The 19,433-nt window shown below is 45.8% G+C and overlaps 1 protein-coding gene across 1 annotated transcript in view; it reads right to left on the bottom strand.

Annotated features, from left to right (window-relative positions):
• Positions 1–19,433, bottom strand: part of SMARCA2 (SWI/SNF related, matrix associated, actin dependent regulator of chromatin, subfamily a, member 2) — a 180,780-nt gene that overhangs the window by 81,233 nt on the left and 80,114 nt on the right. The window contains exons 20-24 of the mRNA XM_039230804.1: positions 15,855–15,962; positions 15,169–15,255; positions 11,498–11,544; positions 9,014–9,180; positions 2,059–2,222 (exon numbers count right to left, since the gene is read on the bottom strand). Coding sequence (XP_039086735.1) covers positions 2,059–2,222; positions 9,014–9,180; positions 11,498–11,544; positions 15,169–15,255; positions 15,855–15,962 — 573 coding nt within the window. The remainder of the gene's footprint in view (positions 1–2,058; positions 2,223–9,013; positions 9,181–11,497; positions 11,545–15,168; positions 15,256–15,854; positions 15,963–19,433) is intronic.

Here is a 19,433-nt window from a genome sequence, read left to right as displayed (position 1 = left end):
CCACTTTTAGTTACTGGTTTAAAAGTGTGTGTGTGTGTGTGTGTGTGTGTGTGCATGAGAGAGAGAAAGAGAGAAAGAAAGAGAGAGAGGGGCAGAGATAAAGATGAGAGACAGAGATAGAGGAGTAGAGGGAGACAGAGAAAAAGGGAGAGGCATGGAAGCCCCAGCAAACTTTCCCTAGTAATTGAGCATTTCTAGAGACGTTGAATTCCTTTGGCTCTTAGCATTTGCACCATGCTAGTGAAAGTGGTCAGCTGAGATGCCACAGATGTGCTTACCCCCTGATAAAATCTAGTGACTTGTCCACTCACCTACAGAAAGGTTATCTTTTCTCAATAAAGACACAGGCGGTGGCAGTAGAGTGATCTAAGCCCTGGGAAGAGAGGCATCATGCACTCCTCCCCTAGACAACCAGCTGAGCTCAGTGCCGAATGGACACCGAATTCACAACGGTAAAAAGGAAGAAACTGCAGGTCTCTCACGTGAATAAGGATTCCACCTGCGCCCGGGAACGCAACGTGGGATATAAAATATAGAAAAAGATATAAAAATGTTTCCTGAAGACTTGGAACTAATATACTCCATGCTGGTGGCTCCCAATCCCTCTCTAGGGTCAGGAAACTTCCGTAGAAGCTTCCGTTAAGGTATTCAGCTAGCGTCAATGACTGGCACACCTCTCAGCAGTCGAGGTGGTGGCCACCCTGAGGCTTGGAACCACTGGCCTATTCTTGAAGTCAGTGCTCCTCAGCTCGGAGAGAAATGACATCAGAATCTCTGGGGAGCTTTCGAATGTGTAGGGGGGCCCTGGAAAGCATCTACCAAACTGGGGTGGGGTTCAGGACATGGGAAGCAGGCACGCAAGTTTTTTGGAAAGCTCTCTCACAGTTCTGTGCACCCTGAACTCCACTTCCTGCCCAGAACGACTGCTGTCAGCCTTTTTGTCCCAGTCTCCCCCCTGGGACCCAGTGACACTGTGGTGCTCTGCATATTTGCAGCTGAGGAAAGCAGGGTGCAGTGAGGAGCCCAGGCTCCTATGCTAACCAGACATAGGGTCCACATTCATACATGAGAGCTGTCGTTTCCCACTGTACTACTCTGAGTTCACATGTGCCCCAACGGGAATTGAATCCTGATGAACAGCACTCCGCCCAATACCGTACTGACAGGTGCGCTTTCTCCCTGAGTAACGTAGGATCCCACAAGGGTGCCATGAGGCACCGTCCTCTGGGGATAATGCTACATTCACCTGGCTCAAAGAACCCGGTAGTAGATGCTCCATAGAATATTCTTTGATGGTGATTTTAAACTTAAAAAACATTTTTTTTTTAATGTTCATCCACTTTTGAGAGATAGAGACCGTGTATGAGCAAAGGAGAGGCACAGAGAGAGAGACACACACAGGATCCGAAACAATCTCCAAGTTCTCACAAATCGCAAGATCATGACCTGAGCCAAAGTCAGACGCTTCACCAACTGAGCCACCCAGGTGCCCCTCTTTGATGGTGATTCTAAACAAAACATACAGACTCAAAGACAAACTGTCATACACTGACCTTAGGGACCTTACTTAAAGCTTTGGGGGACTCATTTTCCTTGACTGGGAAGATGCGTAGAGTAGTAATAATTACAACCTCACGGGGTTGTGAAAAAAGGACACAATGCACAAAAATGAACTGGTGCAGTTAGGGAGTGTCCAAGAAATGTTTGTTGTCGTTCTTATTTTGGAACATGTGTGATCCGTCCTACAAACAAGCATCCTTTGCTTGATGTCAATCCCAGAAGAGGGGGGTTAAAACTAAGCAGAGCCTGCGTTTCTGTACCCCCAAACTGGAGCTTTTCAAAGGCGCATCCAAGGCGGGTGTGAGGTGTCTCACTACTAGGCTCTAGAGAGGGATGAGAAAATGGCCATCATCATGTCCCCATTTCTCTGAAGGGCAAACAGCCCGCTCGTTTAGGCATTTGCTCTTCCCAACAAACGTGAATGCTGACACTGATAGTCTCTGAGTTCCTCTGGTTCCAGAAGGGAGGCCTGGACACCGAGTCAGAGACATTACAGACCTGGTGAGGATTCCAGTCGCTGTCGAAGATGACCACGGTATCAGCCGCCTGAAGGTTCAAGCCCAGGCCGCCTGCTCGGGTGCTCAGCAGGAAGATGAAATACTGGGACCCGGGTTCGTTGAATTTCTTCAGCAGAGCAGCGCGATCCTCAGACTTGGTGGTGCCTGCAGGTATAAGAAAAGTAAATTCGCCAATTAACTCCTGTCTGAAAATGGCACGGAGCGAGACAGAAAGGCTGGCCTCCTTGAGAAATAGACTCCTTGTGGCACTGGTGAGGTAATCCCCTGAGGTTTTTGTACTTTTTTTGGAAAGGAACTTTGAACATTTTGCAATTATAAAGAGAGAAAGAGAGAGAGAGGCAGAGAGAGAGACACATTTCTGAAATCAAGGAAGGAATACTGTCTACTAACTGTTGTTAAAAAATGCTGGGTTTAAATAAACACTTATGAGTGGGTACCTTTGCAGACTGTACAACATTCTCATGTTAACCGAAACCTTAACGAAACATTTGCTGGATTTATTTCTGTGCATCCCAAGCAGGCTCCACACCGTTGGAACACAGCCTGAGGCAGGACTTGAACTCACAAACCATGAGATCACAACCTGAACCGAACCGAGAGTCGGATGCATAACCTACTAAGCCACCCAGGCACTCCAAATAATATTTTAAAATCCACCTACACCCTCCTCCCCCGCCACAGACACGCCTGCATGTGCCTACAGAAATTATAATAATGGTTTAAAGCAATTTTGCCAATGGGCATCAGAGCGAGTAGTTGTTTATGCCAAGAGGGTGGAAACAAAAGGGAAATCGATTTCCACTGCATTTTACCATTCCGATTGCTCCTGAGCATGATCTGGCTGGTAAAAACACAAAATGTGAATGGAATATTTTTATCCTGGTTAGCAAGACTTGAAGCCGCAATAATCCCATGTACATACACATATATATACACATACATAGATTGTATATATACACACATATACATATGTATGTATACATACACACATACACACATGTATATACATATACATACACATATATACACACATACACGTATACATATGCATGTATACATACACATATACACACACGTATATACATATACATACACATATATACACACATACACATATACATATGCATATATACATACACATATACACACGTATATACATATACATGCACACACATATACATATGTATATATACACACACATATATGCATCTATAGATATTGAAGCTCTCAGTCTGTTGCTCAGGTTGACATTCTGCTCCGTCTGAGTTAAAGGGTGGTAACCTAAAACCAAACAGCAGCAGACGCCACGCCCACCGATGGCTGGCCCCACGGTGCCTGAAGGGAGTGAAGGGAGCTCCAGGACCCTGAATAAGCTCAGGACACCAAAGCCCAGGCCGTGGCACTCACTTTTAGAGCATGAGGTCACCCATACCTGATCCCAAACCAGCCACTCAACCACATACTAGGCATCTGTAATGTCTTCACCCAGAAAGCATTGCTGCAGAGTGTTGGAAAGGCCTTAGGCTGTTGGGAAATACGGGAAAACTATATATACATGTTATATAATAGCCACTAAATGCCTGCTATACAAATATTATTTCTACGTGGTGTTCTTTTTTTAAGGTTGAAAATACACCAGCAATTTATTTCAGAGGATTAAAACAGTTACGCGGTGACAGCTAATGAAATCAAGTTACTATGAGGGTCAGATTCCCAAACATGGAGGGCTCTATCTTTCATATTAATAAAAATAGTAAGTATCCTCCTGAGGAGGGGGAGAAAAGCCAATTCCCCACATACAGCAAACGGGGATCAGAAACCAAGGGCTTTGGGGGTTCTCTTCATTAAATGAAGCAATGTTCTTTAGAGCTCATTTTGCTTCCTAAATTAGACTTCAAATTCAGCCACGTGGTCAAATCCTGCAAGGAGAAATGGTAAGAGTTTAGATTGGGGGGGGGGGTGGAGGTGCACTAAATGTGCTTTGCTGCGTGAGGTTCCAGATACGTGGGGCTCTTTTTTTTCTTTTCTTTTCAGAACGGGCTTTCTGAGATCATGCTGACCTATTTGTTCAGGATGCTAATGGAAGATGTGCTCTGTGCGATCATGAAACCTTTTCACTATATCATGTTTCCAGCTGCAGTAATTAAAAAAAAAATTACAGGGAGTCATGGTTCACATATTTAGCCTTTGCCTTAAACCAAATGGAAAGACACAGAAACCAAAAAAGGTTCTAAAGTAAGGAAAGAAGGAGCTTCTAGAGATAATGAAGTCAGTTTTCTGACAACAGGGGATAGCATCTACACAATCTGAGGATAGAAATTCACTTTTATGGGGCGCCTGGGTGGCTTGGTCGGTTAAGTGTCCAACTTCAGCTCAGGTCATGATCTCACAGTTTGTGGGTTCGGGCCCCGCATCAGGCTCTGTGCTGACAGCTAGTTCAGAGCCTGGAGCCTGCTTTGGATTCTGTGTCTCCCTCTCTCTCTGACCCTCCCCTGCTCATGCTGTCTCTATCTCTCTCTCAAAAATAAATAAAATTTTTAAAAAAGTCCACTTTATTTTTATTTTTTTTTTAATTTTTCTAAATGTTTATTTTTTATATGGAGAGAGAGAGCGTGAGCAGGGGAGGGGCAGAGAGGGAGGTAGCCACAAAATATGAAACAGGCTCTAAGCTCTGAGCTGTTAGCCCAGAGACTGACGCAGGGATCAAACCCATGAACTGAGAGATCATGACCTGAGGTGAAGTCAGATGCCTGACTGAGCCACCCAGGTGCCCCAGCAGCTCAGTGTAAATCCACTGGAAAATAATCTACTAATCACCACATGCATTAAGATATAAATAAAACTAATTAGTGGAGATGACTACTGGGGATGAAATAACTCTAAATACAAAATAAAGCACTGGAAAAAAAAAAGAAATGCCAAAAGTATTTGGTCAACGGAGTTTTGGGGCCCTACCCCAGATACCTCAAGCAAACAGAATGACCATTTATGTATATGGTGTGGATTCAGACTGTATAATAAATTGCTGGGAACCTGACAAATTTTTCAAGCCAGACAAAACTATGATTAAATCACTTTTCGTGCAAAGCTAGGACATTTCTAATGACAAGGTTCAGAATTTGCTGGATTACCATTCCCCTTAGTCAAAGGTTCTCCAAGTCAAAATCTTGGCTGGTCCTTAGCAATCTTTGAGATATTTGCTCCGGGAGATTCAAACTACTCCGTCAGGGTTTATCCACAGGCACCTAAATGCTCATCGCAGGTGCTGGAGGATTTGACGTGCTCAGGATGAGTATGGGCCCCAAGTTCTTTTGGACTTTTGACACAACACAACCAGGATCATAATTAATGGCAAGCGCAATTGTGCTGCAAGTTGCAGAACGTGCGAGGAGGAATAGACTCCCAGGCTTTTGTAATTCCTAATTTTAACTGTGTTTCAGTGGCTATGGGAGAATTCTGTCTTCTGGGATGCAACTTCCCCACTTGCTCTCACTCACAGATCATTTCCAGTGAAAACAAAGGCTATAAAGGAGTAGTAGCCAAATCTGTTCATGTAGCCATCATCCTTGCAGGAAAAAAAAATCTGTTTAGCTGTCATCGACTGATTCCCCACCCCCCCGCCCCCCAATCGGCGAGGTCAGCAATCAGAAATCTGAGACATCAGACTCAGCAGTGAAAATCTGAAGTCATTTTAACAAACAGGTTAAGGGGTGGGTGGTGGGAAGGTGGATGTACTTGGAAGTGGGTATATTGATTGCTTGCCCATCGATTCCCTCCAACTCCTGAAACAAACGGCTGCTGTTTCTTGTGGGCAGGAGCCTATACAATCCTTCTCAATTGCATCTGCAACATTTGTCGGAGACTGTTGACTTCTTGTCTCCTCCAACCTAACGGTAAGGAGCTTTGGTGGCAGGTGCAGTGAGAGGCTCCATTCAGCTTGCATCTCGTTCCGAGGAACCACCTTAAAAATTGTGAATAAGTTCCAAACCATTTGTAAAAGGCTGTGTCTCCAGGAAAGCAGCCTGCATGTGCAGAGAGGGGGGTACATCTCACTGGGTCTGCTAAACCTGACTCTGAACTCATCTGGAACCAGTGGATCAAAGTTAGAACCTGGTTTTGCCCTCGGCTCCTTTCTCTGAACCTCTGTTTTCCCATCTGTGAAGTGGGGGACTGAAGCCACACCTTGGTAAAAGGGAAGGATGAAATTCAATTACTAACACACGTGAAGGGCTTTGCCTGGAACCGCACTGCAGCAGGCGTTCTGTAAACCTCACCTTTTAGGACTGTTGTTATTAATAATGATGGGGACAGAAAGCAACAGCCACCTATGAAAGACACTCCCGCAAGCTGAGAAGAACACTTGAGAGACGTGTTTCAAGGAAAGCCCTTCTTGTCAGACTCACACACGGCAGCATTCTAAGGCCCCAGTGCTCAGAGAGGCTCTAAACAAAAAGCCACAAAGTAGCAGACAGCAGTTGCACACGACACCAGGGCAGGGCTGCGCCTCCCCCGAGCAGCAGGGAAAGCATGCTTGCCCTTCAAATGAGTGCTGACCTTGCCCCTCACAGAGAGGGAAGAAAGAATCAGGTCGAGGACGAGACACAGTGCAGGAGACGTGCGGAGAGAGACTAGACTATGGATGACAGAACTGTGTCACAAACTGTGTTCAAAAGGATCACTTACTTAGCCATGCGCTGGTTTGCAGGTCTGCGGTGACTTTGGAGGGGAGAGGTAAGAACATTTTAAAGAACCAGGTCTGGGGGTCCCTGGGTGGCTCAGTCACAGTTAAGCACCCAACTTCGGCGCAGGTCATTATCTCACTGTTCGTGAGTTTGAGCTCTGCGTTGGGCTCTGTGCTGGCAGTGTGGAGCCTGCTTGGGATTCTCTCTCTCTCTCTCTCTCTCTCTCTCTCTGCCCCCCGTCTCTCAAAAGAAATAAATAAATTTAAGAAAAATAAAACACAAGTCTGTCTCACTTATAATTAATTTAAAAGTTAGTAATATCCTAAGAGGTAGACCGTAAAGAGAATTCATTTAAAAAACTAAAAGAGAATGTATGCCAAGTCTGAGGCTGGTGTATATCTAGTTCTATCTAGTTACTGGCAAAAGAGGGAACAAAACCAGTGCGCCTGGGTGGCTCAGTCGGTTGAGTGTCCAACTTCAGCCCAGGTCATGATCTCACAGTTTGTGAGTTTGAGCCCTGCATCAGGCTCTGTGCTGACAGCTCGGAGCCTGGAGCCTGCTTCGGATTCTGTGTCTCCCTCTCTCTCTGACCCTCCCCTGCTCATGCTCTTTTTCTCGTCCCCTCTCTCTCTCTGTCGAAAATAAATTAAAACATTGAAAACAAAGAGGGAGGGGGGTACAAAACCTTTTAATGGAACATCAACTTTTAAATTTCTTATTTAACAATAATGTGAAGACTACACCAGATAAAAGCTGTTATTAGTAATGCTGTACTATTCTGTATTCAGGATTCCATACCACCCTGCCTGTAAATTAGTGCATATTCCTACATGCCACTCTTCCAAAGTGTCCTCCTTCACCACAGTGTGGGAAATTTTGATATCCTTCATCTCTAAAATATTAGGGCCGGTAGCAATAATCATACAGCAATTTAGGAAATTTGTTCAAATTTATATTTCCTTCCATTTGTACTTTTTTACTAATTTTTTAGAACTTGACCTACCAGGTAATCAGGCAAATATTTCACAAACAGTCTGCAAAATCCAAGACACAATGGGACCCTATGTCTTCATGTAGCGTGCAGATATGTTCATTTTAGAAAAAGAGAGAACAGGACACTGGGGTGGCTCAGTCGGTTAAGTGTCCGACTTCAGCTCAGGTCACGATCTCACAGTCTGTGGGTTCAAGCCCCACGCTGGGCTCTGTGCTGACAGCTCAGATCCTGGAGCCTGCTCCAGATTCTGTGTCTCCCTCTCTCTCTGCCCCTCCCCTGCTCATGATTTGTCTCTCTCTAAAAATAAAATAAAGACATAAAAATTTTTAAAAAAAAGAAAAAAGTTTTTTTTTTAAAAAAAGAAGCTTTAATGATAATTCAATATCACCTTAAATGAACAATAACAGTGTTACTGAAGGGAGGAGGCATAGCCTTTATCTCTTTAAAAAACTCCTCAAGGTGCCTGGGTGGCTCAGTCAGTTAAGGGTTAGACTTCAGCTCAAGTCACAATCTCGTGGTTCGTGGGTTTGAGCCCCACGTTGGGTTCTGTGCTGACGGCCAGGTCAGAGCCTGGAGCCTGTTTCAGATTCTGTATCTCCCTCTCCCTCTGACTCTCCCCTGCTCATGCTGCCTCTGTATCTCTCTCAGAAATAAATAAAAACATTTTTAAAACCCCCCAAAAACTCCTCAACAGGGGCTCCTGGGTGGCTAAGTCAGTTAAACTTCTGACTCTTGATTTTGGCTAAGGTCATGACCTCTGTTTGTGGGTTCAAGCCCTATGTTGGACTCTGTGCTGACACTGTGGAGCCTGTTTGGGATTCTCTCTCTCTCTGCCCTTTCCCCCTCCAAAAAAAAAAAAAATAAAGAAATAAACTTAAAAAAAAAACCTCAACAGAAAAAGCTAACGGTTTATCAGAATATCCATATAGTGCGTAGGAAACAGACAATCCTAAAGGCAGAGACGGTTTTTAAATTTTAACTTAGTTTCATCTAGTTTACTGGTGGTACTTATAAAATGCCTCCAAGTCCACTTGCAATACTGGCTCGTCTGGTCTGGGGGATAAACAGCTATGCAAACGATTGCTGCGTATTTTTAAAAGGCCGCAGGCTATAAAAATTGCTCTCTGGCAGAGCAGCACCCACCGCTAGTTCATTCTTCAACAACTTCACTCCTCCCGTTGGCGGGAGCGGGTCACCACTGCCCGTCAGCCCTGCACTTGCCAGGTGCGGCTTCCGAGCCTCGCCCCTCGGGCACTCACCATCGAGGCGAAGGTAGAGGAAGTTCCGAAAAGCGAAGTAATCCTCCATGATGGTCATGAGCGAAGTCATCTGACAGAAGAGCAGCACGCGGTGATTGGTGGCTCTCAGTTTGGGCAGAATCCGATCAAGCAGCTCAAACTTCCCTGAGGCTCGATACAGCTCAGCCCTGAACCCAAAAAGGCAAAAACGAGAAGGCAGTATTACTGCTGTCTTCTTGAAGGATCCAGCATAGCAAGAGTTTTCAGGCACTGCCTCATGCGAAGTGAATGTTCAGTAAATAACTGTGGAATGAGTGAATTAATGAATGAACGAATGAATGACTACCCACTCCAGGGCGATGGGGGTATGTACATGGAAAAAGAAAAAAGAAAATCTTTCTACACAAAACCCATAAAGAGTACATTACAGATGCCAGGGGCGACGGCAGATTCTGGAAAGAGAAGGAAATCCTTTCACGTTCTAATACTTTCGCTCTGTCTCTGTCTTTCTCCCTCTTGCCCTCTCTCCTATACACACATATAGTGAGTATGTTGTATTTCCTTACACTGCTACTGAGCAGGCAGATAAGACTAATAATTTAGGGCACTTAAGATTCATCCAGGTATTCACTGAGTGTCTGCTACCTGCCCAACACAATGCTTGGGCACATGCATAGGGATGAGAAAATAGAAACCCTGCCTTCAAAATGGCTCACTGCACATTGTGATAAGCACTAAAAAGAAAAATAGCAAGTTGCCATGAGACAACGCAGATCAGCATGTGACGTCTTTAAATTAGAGCAGGGTTTGGCAAATTTCGGCCCTGGCCCACTGCCGGTTTTCGTAAATAGAGTTTTACTGGAACGCGGCCAGGCTCACTCATTTCTGTTTTGTCTATGGCTGCTTTCATGCCGCAATGGGCAAAGTTGAGACAGAGACTTTTTGACCCACCAAGGCAAAAATATTTGAGATCGGGCCCTTTACAGAAAAAAAAAGTGCAGGCTCTGATGCAGAGTCAGAGGTAACCGTGCTGGGGAGAGACTGGTTTAGCTAAAACCTCAGATAATGAGCAATAAAGGGAGCTGGGTGAAGAATGGGGGCTCAGGAGCGGAGAGGAAGAGACTGCAGAAAGAGGGAAGAGTATGTGCAAAGGTCCTGTGAAGTAAAGGAGGCTGGGGAGTCTGAGGAACTGAACGCAAGCATCGGGAGACTTCTAGAGATGAGGGCAGAGAGGCGGCAGGAGGGAGTGCGGACAGATGCTGCATGGTTCTTTCAGCCGCACTGGGTGTGTTAGCGTCAAGTGCAACGGAAAGCCACCGACGGTTTTAAATAGGGGAGGGGCGAGATCTGCCACGTCTTTTTAAAATATGGCCCTGCACGCTGTGTAAGGACAGACTGGGAAGGGGACATGAGGCCCGGTTCGCACGGAAGTTCCAATCAAAAACAGGAAGGTAATTGTCCTTCATCAGGGTGTTCATGACCTAAACCAGGGCCTTTTCTCCTCCATCATAAATGGCTTCTCTCCTCTGTCAAGGGCGTGTGTCAAATTACGAACACGTAATCGTAGGGCTGGTGTGGCTGGGGACACGTGGCAGTGTGCGTGCGGTCTACACTGAAGTGTAGCACCCAGGAGCTGACCCGGCGACAGTGCGTGCTGCCTCTAACAGACACGGTTCCAGGGGCATGCCTTCCCAACATCCACCTTCCCGCTGCAACACCTCCCGTGGCCACGTTTCCAGCATGCAGCCTGGCCAGTCATCTGATGGCCCCAGCAGTGACCACAGGACCCAGGGCCAAGGAAGGCAAACTGGAGCAGGAGAGCCTAAAGGCACTGGTTCTGGATGGGTTCCCGGCTCGGGTTCTTAGCCCAGGGACACCCTCTGCCCTTGGGATCCAAGAATGGCCCCTACATCCTCGTCATCAATTTTCCCTGGTGCCAAACAGAGGTTATCTGGTAAGGCAAGGTTCTTACTGTTGTTGTAAGGCATGCCTCTCTTCAATGTCTGCTGCTCATAAAAAAAAAAAAAAAAAAAAAAAAAAACACCCAAAAAACAAAGAGAAACATTTCTCATATGGCCATACTTTGACAAATTACTGTAACGTCATCCGTATTTATAGCAGATGAGACATCTCCTTTCATGCACGTCCATGTTAAGTGTCAACTTGAAATTTAAGATGGTAAGTTCTCTGTTCAGCCCAAGCTACACTACCGGCTGTAAGTAACAATGTTTTGAAGCTTCCATAACATTTTTAGGACACGAGCATGCTATTAAGTCTATTAAATGAGATCTATGTCCTTTGCGGGGCTGCCTGTTCATGGCGTGGAGTAGTTTATGCCAGCAAAGTAAAAGAGAATGCTGAGGTAATGTCAGCTCTTCTGAAGTGAGAGAGGGTTGAGGAGGCTGACCATATGTACATGTGTCAGAGGAAGCACTATGGAGGGAGAAGTCTGGATACGAACAACTAACTATTTTTTGTAAGAAAAATAATATTTTTAAGATTTACCCATTGATGACCCCATTTGAATAGCCCAGGTGTTCAGCAAAGGATTCCTTTAAAAAAGAGAGGAGAAAAAAATGATTAAAAAACCCCGCAGATATGTAAATTAATAACTTAATAATGACTCTGGTAGTGAGGTCATTCAATTTATTTCTAGAGTATAGTTAAACAAAATAACAAATAAATAAGAAAATACTTCAGTCAGACGATGAGCTAGAAACCCTGTGTCTTTGTATACAGTTTTGTTCTGCCATGAACATGCCCTGGGGGTTTCTGCAAATCTCTAGAATCTCATATTGAGATGACAGAATTAGTTTACTCATCAAACAGTGATTAAGTGTCCAGTGACCCAGGGCTGAGCCAGGTAGGTATGGCGGACGCAGAAGGAACGAAGTATCTATTCCCAAGGAGCTTAGATCTAGACTAGAGGAAGAGTCTAATATAAGCAAATCAGGATTCAGACATACACATACATACAACTGCAGATATTTCACAGGTGCACTGTATCATACGTCTGAGTTTACTGACACCCTAAAACTCCCCCCATACCGTAGCTTTTTTCTCTGTTACAGGTAAGGCCCTAAATGTACACTGCTCCCTCAGGTGTCTGGCTTCCATTTTCAAAACACAGAATTTTATATGGGAAATAAGGATGGCGGAATGCTACACCGGATTGTGAAATGCTTAATCACATAATTCCCTCCTCGCTGATCCTGCAGAAGAAGTAAATGACTCTTCTCATGTGATGTTTCCATTCCTGCTTTATGGAAAGGGAGGCCATCTGTGGGGAAGGGAAGCATGTCACACCTTCACATTAGCCACCAGCTGTCACCCTTCTCTGCTTCCTCTCCTCCTCCGACCCACAGAGCTCTTCCTCCAAGGGGATCACATCTTCCCCTTAGGGCTCTCCTCCCAAATACCCTCATCGTCTCTGGTGGGCTCAGCCCCTCAGAATGCTGTCCTGCTGCCTGCTGGGAAAATCCACATCGATGGACAGCAGCCAAATATCCTGCTCTGACTCTGGGAACCACACCGGCCATGGGCAGCCACTCCGTGCTAGATCTTTGGGTTCCATCCCTACCTCCAAGCAGGGCTGTGAAAACCACAGAGATGGTATGTGTCAGGGCATGGCAGCAAGTTTAGGGATTAGCAGCGTTTTAAAAATACTGTTTTTCAGGGCCTCTGGGTGGCTCAGTTGGTTAAGCATCTGACTTTAGCTCAGGTCATGATCTCATGGTTTGTGGGTTCAAGCCTCATGTTGGGCTTTCTGTCTCCCTCTCTCTCTGCCCCTCTACCCCCTCCTCAAAAATAAAATACACATTTAAAAAAAGTGCTATTTTGCATTTCCATGGCTTGCAGGTGCCCCGGGGAAATAGTGAGCCCAAGAGAGAGGCTGGACGTCCGGTACTACTTCATATGAACAAAGGCTGTGGGACAAACAATACAAAAACACAGGCAAAATGCATGCAATGACTCTGGGCTGTACCGGTGCTATATTTGCCAAAACTGTGGGTCTCCTTTCTAGGAAGATGCTTCTGAAAGTTTTTATGTTAAAAAAAAAAGTTGTAAAACAGAGTCTGTCTCTCTACTGAGTGCTACTTAAAAGGTAAAGGGGCACCTGGGTGGCTCAGTTGGCTGAACTTCTGACTCTTGATCTCGGCTCAGGTCATCATCTCGCGGCTCATGGGATCAAGACCTGCGTTGGGCTCCGGGCTGACAGCGCAGAGCCTGCTGGGGATCCACTCTCTCTCCCTCTCTCTCTGCCCCTCCCCTGCTTGTGCTCTGTCTCTCTCCCTCTCAAAATAAATAAATAATTTTTTAAGATGCAAATATGCAAGCAATGGAGGGCACATTACTTAAACTTAGTTCCTTCTATGATCTCCCTCCCCAGGTTCTCCAGACAGAAAAGCTTGAGGGCAGAAGACATCACCCCCTTCCTGACATGGCCTACTATATTTCCAAGGCTGATTTTTGCATGAGAAGCAAAACGAATTAAGACTGACACCTAATTTTCATAACCTGTACGCCCTCAAAATCCCTCTACACATTGGCATAGATATCTTAAAATTGTTTTGGGGCCAAAACGGGATGGTGGGTGACAGGTTAGCCTGACATGACCCCAAGTCATTTGCATCATAAAGACATTCTTTTGGTTCCCTGCCTCTGTCACAAATCAATGTTGATCCATCACTAATTCATTGATACCTTTGATCTGTTTAAGGTTATTGTCAATTTATAAGATGATTCCAATCTTACTATTTTTTTTTTTTTAAGTTTAGCCTCCGCAGGTCCTATAATCAATCTGTTGAAGAGACGACAGGCCGAGCACACTGAAGCCTGGATATACTGAGAGATTTTCACCAGGTCACACTACAAAGTGGCCCGGGATGTGGCGTCATGCCTCATGGTGGACATTAGATGCTCTTTGACTCTGTGTCTAAATAGCTGTGTCCTGATGGTGGATATTTTTCCTTCTTTGTGTTTTTTGGGAGTTGTTTTTGTTTTTTGTTTGTTTTTTAGTATTGCTGCTGTTGTCCTTTCACGTGGATCTAGGACCTATTAGTCTCTACCTACTCTGCCCCATGAACAGTGCAGGCAGCACTGTCAGGACGGCCGGCCGGCACAGTCTGTGGGACAGGCACAGGATGTGCAGGAAATACTCTTATCTGACAAGCGTGATTACCAAAAAGAAGGGAGGAAAAAGAAAAAACAACAACAACAACGAATCGTCAAAGTCCACACGATTTCAAAGTCAGGAGTATTTAAACTCGACTTTTATACGGTCATTATTAAATTTCTCATTTCCCAGAACCTTCGATGTATTTTCCTTTTTTAACGGACGGGGGCAGGCACCGGAGGCCTGCGGTGGCTTGTTCCCTGGCGCACCTGCTCACATGCCAGAGAAAGCAGGCACCGCCCGGACTGTAACTGCCTCCGGGACCACACGCATCAGCAGCAACACTGAAAAATGGAGCCTACAATTTGTCTCCTTTTCCTTCCTGTTCAGGTCAATTGTTCCCACTGGGGTGAAGTTCTGTCAATTTAGGAAACTTATTTGCACGCAGTGAACAGGGCGGAAAATGTCCTCGCCCCTAAAAATAGCTGTGAGACCAGAACATCAGGATAAAAGCCGGGACTTACAATGTTATGATTGGAGCCAAAAAGGGGGGGAAAATACAGATCGAAGCAATAGACCAAAGGCAGTGTCTTTTACAAAGAACATATTTCGAGACCGTCTTCCTCTTCAACAGGTATAAATATGTTATTTTAATATTTTTTTCGCAGCATCCTTCGGAGGAAGCTGGCTGTATTCATCATTACCTTCAATTTCGCAGCTCCTACCATAACAAGCAAATTCACAGCACTTACCCAAACCCACATAATGAGCCAGAGCTTACAATATTTTCTCACTACTTTAAACCCTTGGTTATAAAATTCCAGATGCTCAAGTGCTTGTTGCCAATAAGAATCCATAACCAGAAAATTCGTGTTTGTTAATTCTGCTTGTCGAGCCATTGGGAACATGTCCCTGCAAACTTCACGCATATTCTAACCCTTTTTCTTCTTTCTTGCATTGCCTGCCTGCCTGCCTTCTTTCCTACCTGCCTTTTTGTAAGAGCCGTATTCACAGGACAGTGCAATCGGGATCCCACTCAACCCAGAGCACGCAGACTCACCTCGATGTGCTGGAACATATATGGGTGGTTGCAGATTTTTCTCAACTGCATAATAGTGTTCATAAGGGTCTTGGCACCTCCTTTCCCCTACGGACGAGTGGAATAAAGACAGAACAAATGATGAATGGATGAGATACTCCCCATTTTTAAAAAAAGTAGGCTTTTACAGAAAGAGCCATAGGGTCTTCTCAGTAACCCATGCCTCTTGGGGTCCAAAGTTCCCGTCAGAGAGTCGTTCCCGAATTACACAAAACATCTTCCTTGGGACTAACCTAATTCATCCTACAGGAGGGGATTCTGTCGAGCCGATGGCTTTGCGACCTGTCTGTTCCCAGGAGCCTGGGAAGATAGAAGACAGACCAGATGCCCAAGGAGTGGCACCGGATTTTAAAACCTTCTAAGATGCCACCCCATGCTTAGGCAGAATACAGTCCCTGCAGAAGTGACAGCAGCAGAGCTGAACACTGTTTGGGTGAGACAAACACACTCTGCTCTCCCTGCCCCAGTGTGGTTTGTGATTAAGAGGTTAAGAGATTTCCTTTGGCTGCACCAAGAGCTATAGGAAAGGCCCCAGAGTGTGCTTTAACGATCGGCATGGGCAGGAACGCTTCCTGGGAGTGTCTGAAGTCATGGCCGTGAGAAGACAGGTAAGGATGCCTTGAGCTGCATTTTCTTCTGTGACGCACCTTCTTATCTTTCTCAGAGCCATCTGTGAGGAGGATGCCTTTGGCTTGCATATGGCGATAGAGAATCTTCTGCAGGGCTGACATGTCACACTTGATCACGTATTCAACCTGGGCGAGAAAGAACGGCACGTAGGTGAAAGCAGGAGGGAGAAGGTGCCTGTTCTCAGAAGGCTGCCGAGGCGTGGAGGTGGTGGGTGGCCCGCCTAGAGCCCTGCATCTGCCTCCGTTTCCCCTTCGTGGAGTCACAGAGTGCAGGGCGGGACGGGGTTGGGGGGAGACCATGCTCATCACTGCTAAAGGTCCCATCCAGATGGAGGGACCTTCCAAACGTTGTAGGTAATCGAGGCTAGGGTCGTGTTTTCTGAAATTTTCTGACTTGTCCCATATTTGAGAAAGAGAGGGTTGGGGGTGGAGGGCCTGGCAAACTGACCAAATTCAAAAATGTCCGATAGAGAGTTTTTTCTTAGTATTTCTTCTGCTTCCCGGTACAACCCCTCTCATACGAACAGAAAAACAGCAACTGGCCAATATCCCAAGATTTTCTCTGTAAGATATTTTTTTAATCGTCATACATAGTGACCCCAGTACTGGCCCTAGGCTGACCTCCATTAATCTCTGCTTTTCAGAGAAGGGAGTATAATACCTGCGAGGACAGCAGGTGGGTAGGTGGGGAGAGGGGAGAGGAATTAATCCAACATCGGATGCAACTTCATGCCCTTCTCAAGAAAGCAAAGCCCCGTGTGCCTCCAGCTGGACTACTGCAAAAAATCCAATTTAAAACAGTTGGAGGGAATTCACATGCCCTTGGCTTAACACGCACCTGCAATACTTCTAGCACGTTCGTAATGCATAAAATCTGCCTTGATTATTTCTTAGTATTATTTTTCTTTATTAAAAAAAATCCCCAGAATACAAATGCACCATTTTCATAATAAACGTCACATCAATGCCTAGAAATCTGTGGAATGTGATGAAAAGCCAATCAGCAAGCCGCCTAATGTTTAATAAATTGATTAAAAACGATCAGGTTATTTTCAGCTCTGAGGGCCAGGGCAAGGAGGTCACAGATGAGGAGAAGTTGAATATTCATCCAGGGGTTGCTTCAGAAGGTACCTCTGTCAGCCCAGATAGAGCTGCAATTAATAGCCTTTCGCCACCTGTTTTGATGCACCGACTAAGATTGGAGAAGGGCTGGCACTTTGCAGCCAAGTCAAGAAAAGCAAATGACCTGCTGTATTTGATCCATTCGGAATGACCTTCCCGTCCAGAGAGGAAAAAACAAAACTGCAAGTGTATCAGTTGAAATTCAAGTTCAAGTTTCATAAATAAGAATGGACTTAATGACAGGCTCTGTGTTTCAGATACCTGATCCTGCGCTGTTTTTACAGCACGTCGACTTTTTCAAGAGCTGTTCGCTGTGGGTGAAATCTGATCATGGTGAAGAGCAGTATTAGACGACTTAAGGCCGCAGCAAGTTAGAAGCATCAGAATGGCACCAAGGGCTAATATCACTGAGCTGTTCCTGTGGACCTGGCCCTGTGCGAAGGGCGTTCTGTGCTTTCTCTTATCACACAATAGGAGAGCTCTAGGAGAGGGTTACATCTTGTGTCTGCATCTTATACAGAACCGGAGCATCAGAGAAGTTGACAGTCTGGCTCAAAATGACAGGGGCATTTAATGGTACAGTTAGGACTGGAAACAGAGGCCACTCTTGCGGGCTCTATGCTAAGGATGACTAAGGAGACCATCAGGGTTCCCGATATTCACCGCCACCGAGGCCACTCTGCCAGAAGGGACGGCCATTGCCTCCTTTAAAGTGCGTTAGGGCACAGCAGATACAGATTGAGGGGCAGATGCCTCAACTCCCTTCATACCAGTTAGCTACTGCTAAGCGCTAGAGGGGAGGGACTTTGGGAAGTGGGAGGTACATAATGATGACACCATGCAGACAGGGCTACCAAATAACCCCATGGCACTCAGGTCAGCAGAGGAGTGAGCCCATCCCAAGGATCCAACAGCTGCCATAAGAAGGGCAAGTCTCCCTCACCCTCCTCCCTTGCACCCTGAGTGGGTACCAGAAGCTGGTCTCTGATACACGTGATCGAAATCACTGTCATGAGCTGCACAACTGTATCTGATGTTTGCTCCCTGCACCTGCTCGGACAACTCCAAGCTATTTTGTTTGACTTGATACTTTTCTCTAGGCCTGGGGTTGGGGTGCAGGGTTACTCTTAGTGCCTCCTTTCTAAATCCTATTCTACCTTAAGGGTTTTAAAAAATATCCAGTGGCCTGGGTGGCTCAGTCAGTTAACATCTGACTTCAGCTCAGGTCATGATCTCATGGTTCCCAAGTTCGAGCCTGGCGTCGGGCTCTGTCTGACTGCTCAGAGCCTGGAGCCTGCTTCAGATTCTTTCTGTGTCTCCCTCTCTCTCTGCCCCTTCCCTGCTTGTGCTCTCTCAAAAAAAAAATTTTTTTTTTAATTAAAAAAATATCTTCCCCAGTGGTGCCTTGGTGGCTCAGCTGGTTAAGTGTCTGGCTCTTGGCTTCAGCTTGGGTCATGATCTTATGGTTCATGGGTTCCTGAACCCACAGCCTCTGGCTCTGCAGCTGGTAGTGTGGAGCCTGCTTGGGATTTTCTCTCTCCCTCTCTCTGTCCCTCCCCTTCTTATACGGTCTCTCTCAAAACAAATAAACTTAAAAATTTATATTACATATATATTTCTTCCCCAATCACCATATCTATCAGCTGAAGTCAACTTGCCCTTTCATTTCCCTCAAAGAAGTGGTTACTAAGCTTTTCTGAAGGCGTCCCCTTCTCAGGGGGACATGCTAGAGCACATGTTCCTAACATATACCCATGTATTTGTTTATGAATTATATGTAGGCACAAGCTTTAATATCTAAAGACACACATGGCTAGGGCATGGCTGTCAATGTTAAAGGCAGCTGATTTACCTCAAGGGGCCAATTTGTTGACATCTAGTTCTTTCTGGCCGATTCCAGCCCAATGACCCTATGATGTGGCTGATAAAAACCCACACCAGGAGCAAGCGAGGCTGGACTGCCTGTTTCTCCCTCTTTACCTAATGCTTATGTTCGTCTCCTTGCCTTCAACCTGCAGTCCCCTGCAGAATCTTGTTAGGCCTTTGTCCATTCTGGGGGCCAGCAGTGCTGTGTTAGCTAAAACCAGACCATCCTACATCCTCTGATCGGGGTACAGGGAACCCGACAGAGCCTCACAGGAGGCAGGAAGTGCAGGAACCGGGCCGTGAGGGTGGGTGGGCTGTCACATGCCAGGGAAGTGGTGTTTCCCCTCACGCACCCTCCCCACCCCCGGGACGACCCACTCAACCCAACCCAGGCATGTGACTCTCTCATACGCACACTGCAGGGGTGCCCGTGCCAGCCTGTGTGCTACATGTCAACAAAGCTTATTTTTTAAAAATATTTTTTATGTTTATTTATGAGAGAGAGAGAGAGAGAGAGGGAAAGCAAGAGAAAGCAGGGGAGGGGCAGAGAAAAGAGGAAGACACAGAATCTGAAACAGGCTCCAGGCTCTGAGTCATCAGCACAAAGCC

The sequence above is a fragment of the Hyaena hyaena genome, unplaced genomic scaffold, assembly GCF_003009895.1.
Source record: "Hyaena hyaena isolate Hyena2069 unplaced genomic scaffold, ASM300989v1 scaffold_51, whole genome shotgun sequence".
Taxonomy (NCBI): Eukaryota; Metazoa; Chordata; class Mammalia; order Carnivora; family Hyaenidae; genus Hyaena; species Hyaena hyaena.
The sequence above is the reverse complement of the archived record's forward strand: the minus strand, read 5'-3'. Positions and strand labels throughout refer to the sequence as shown.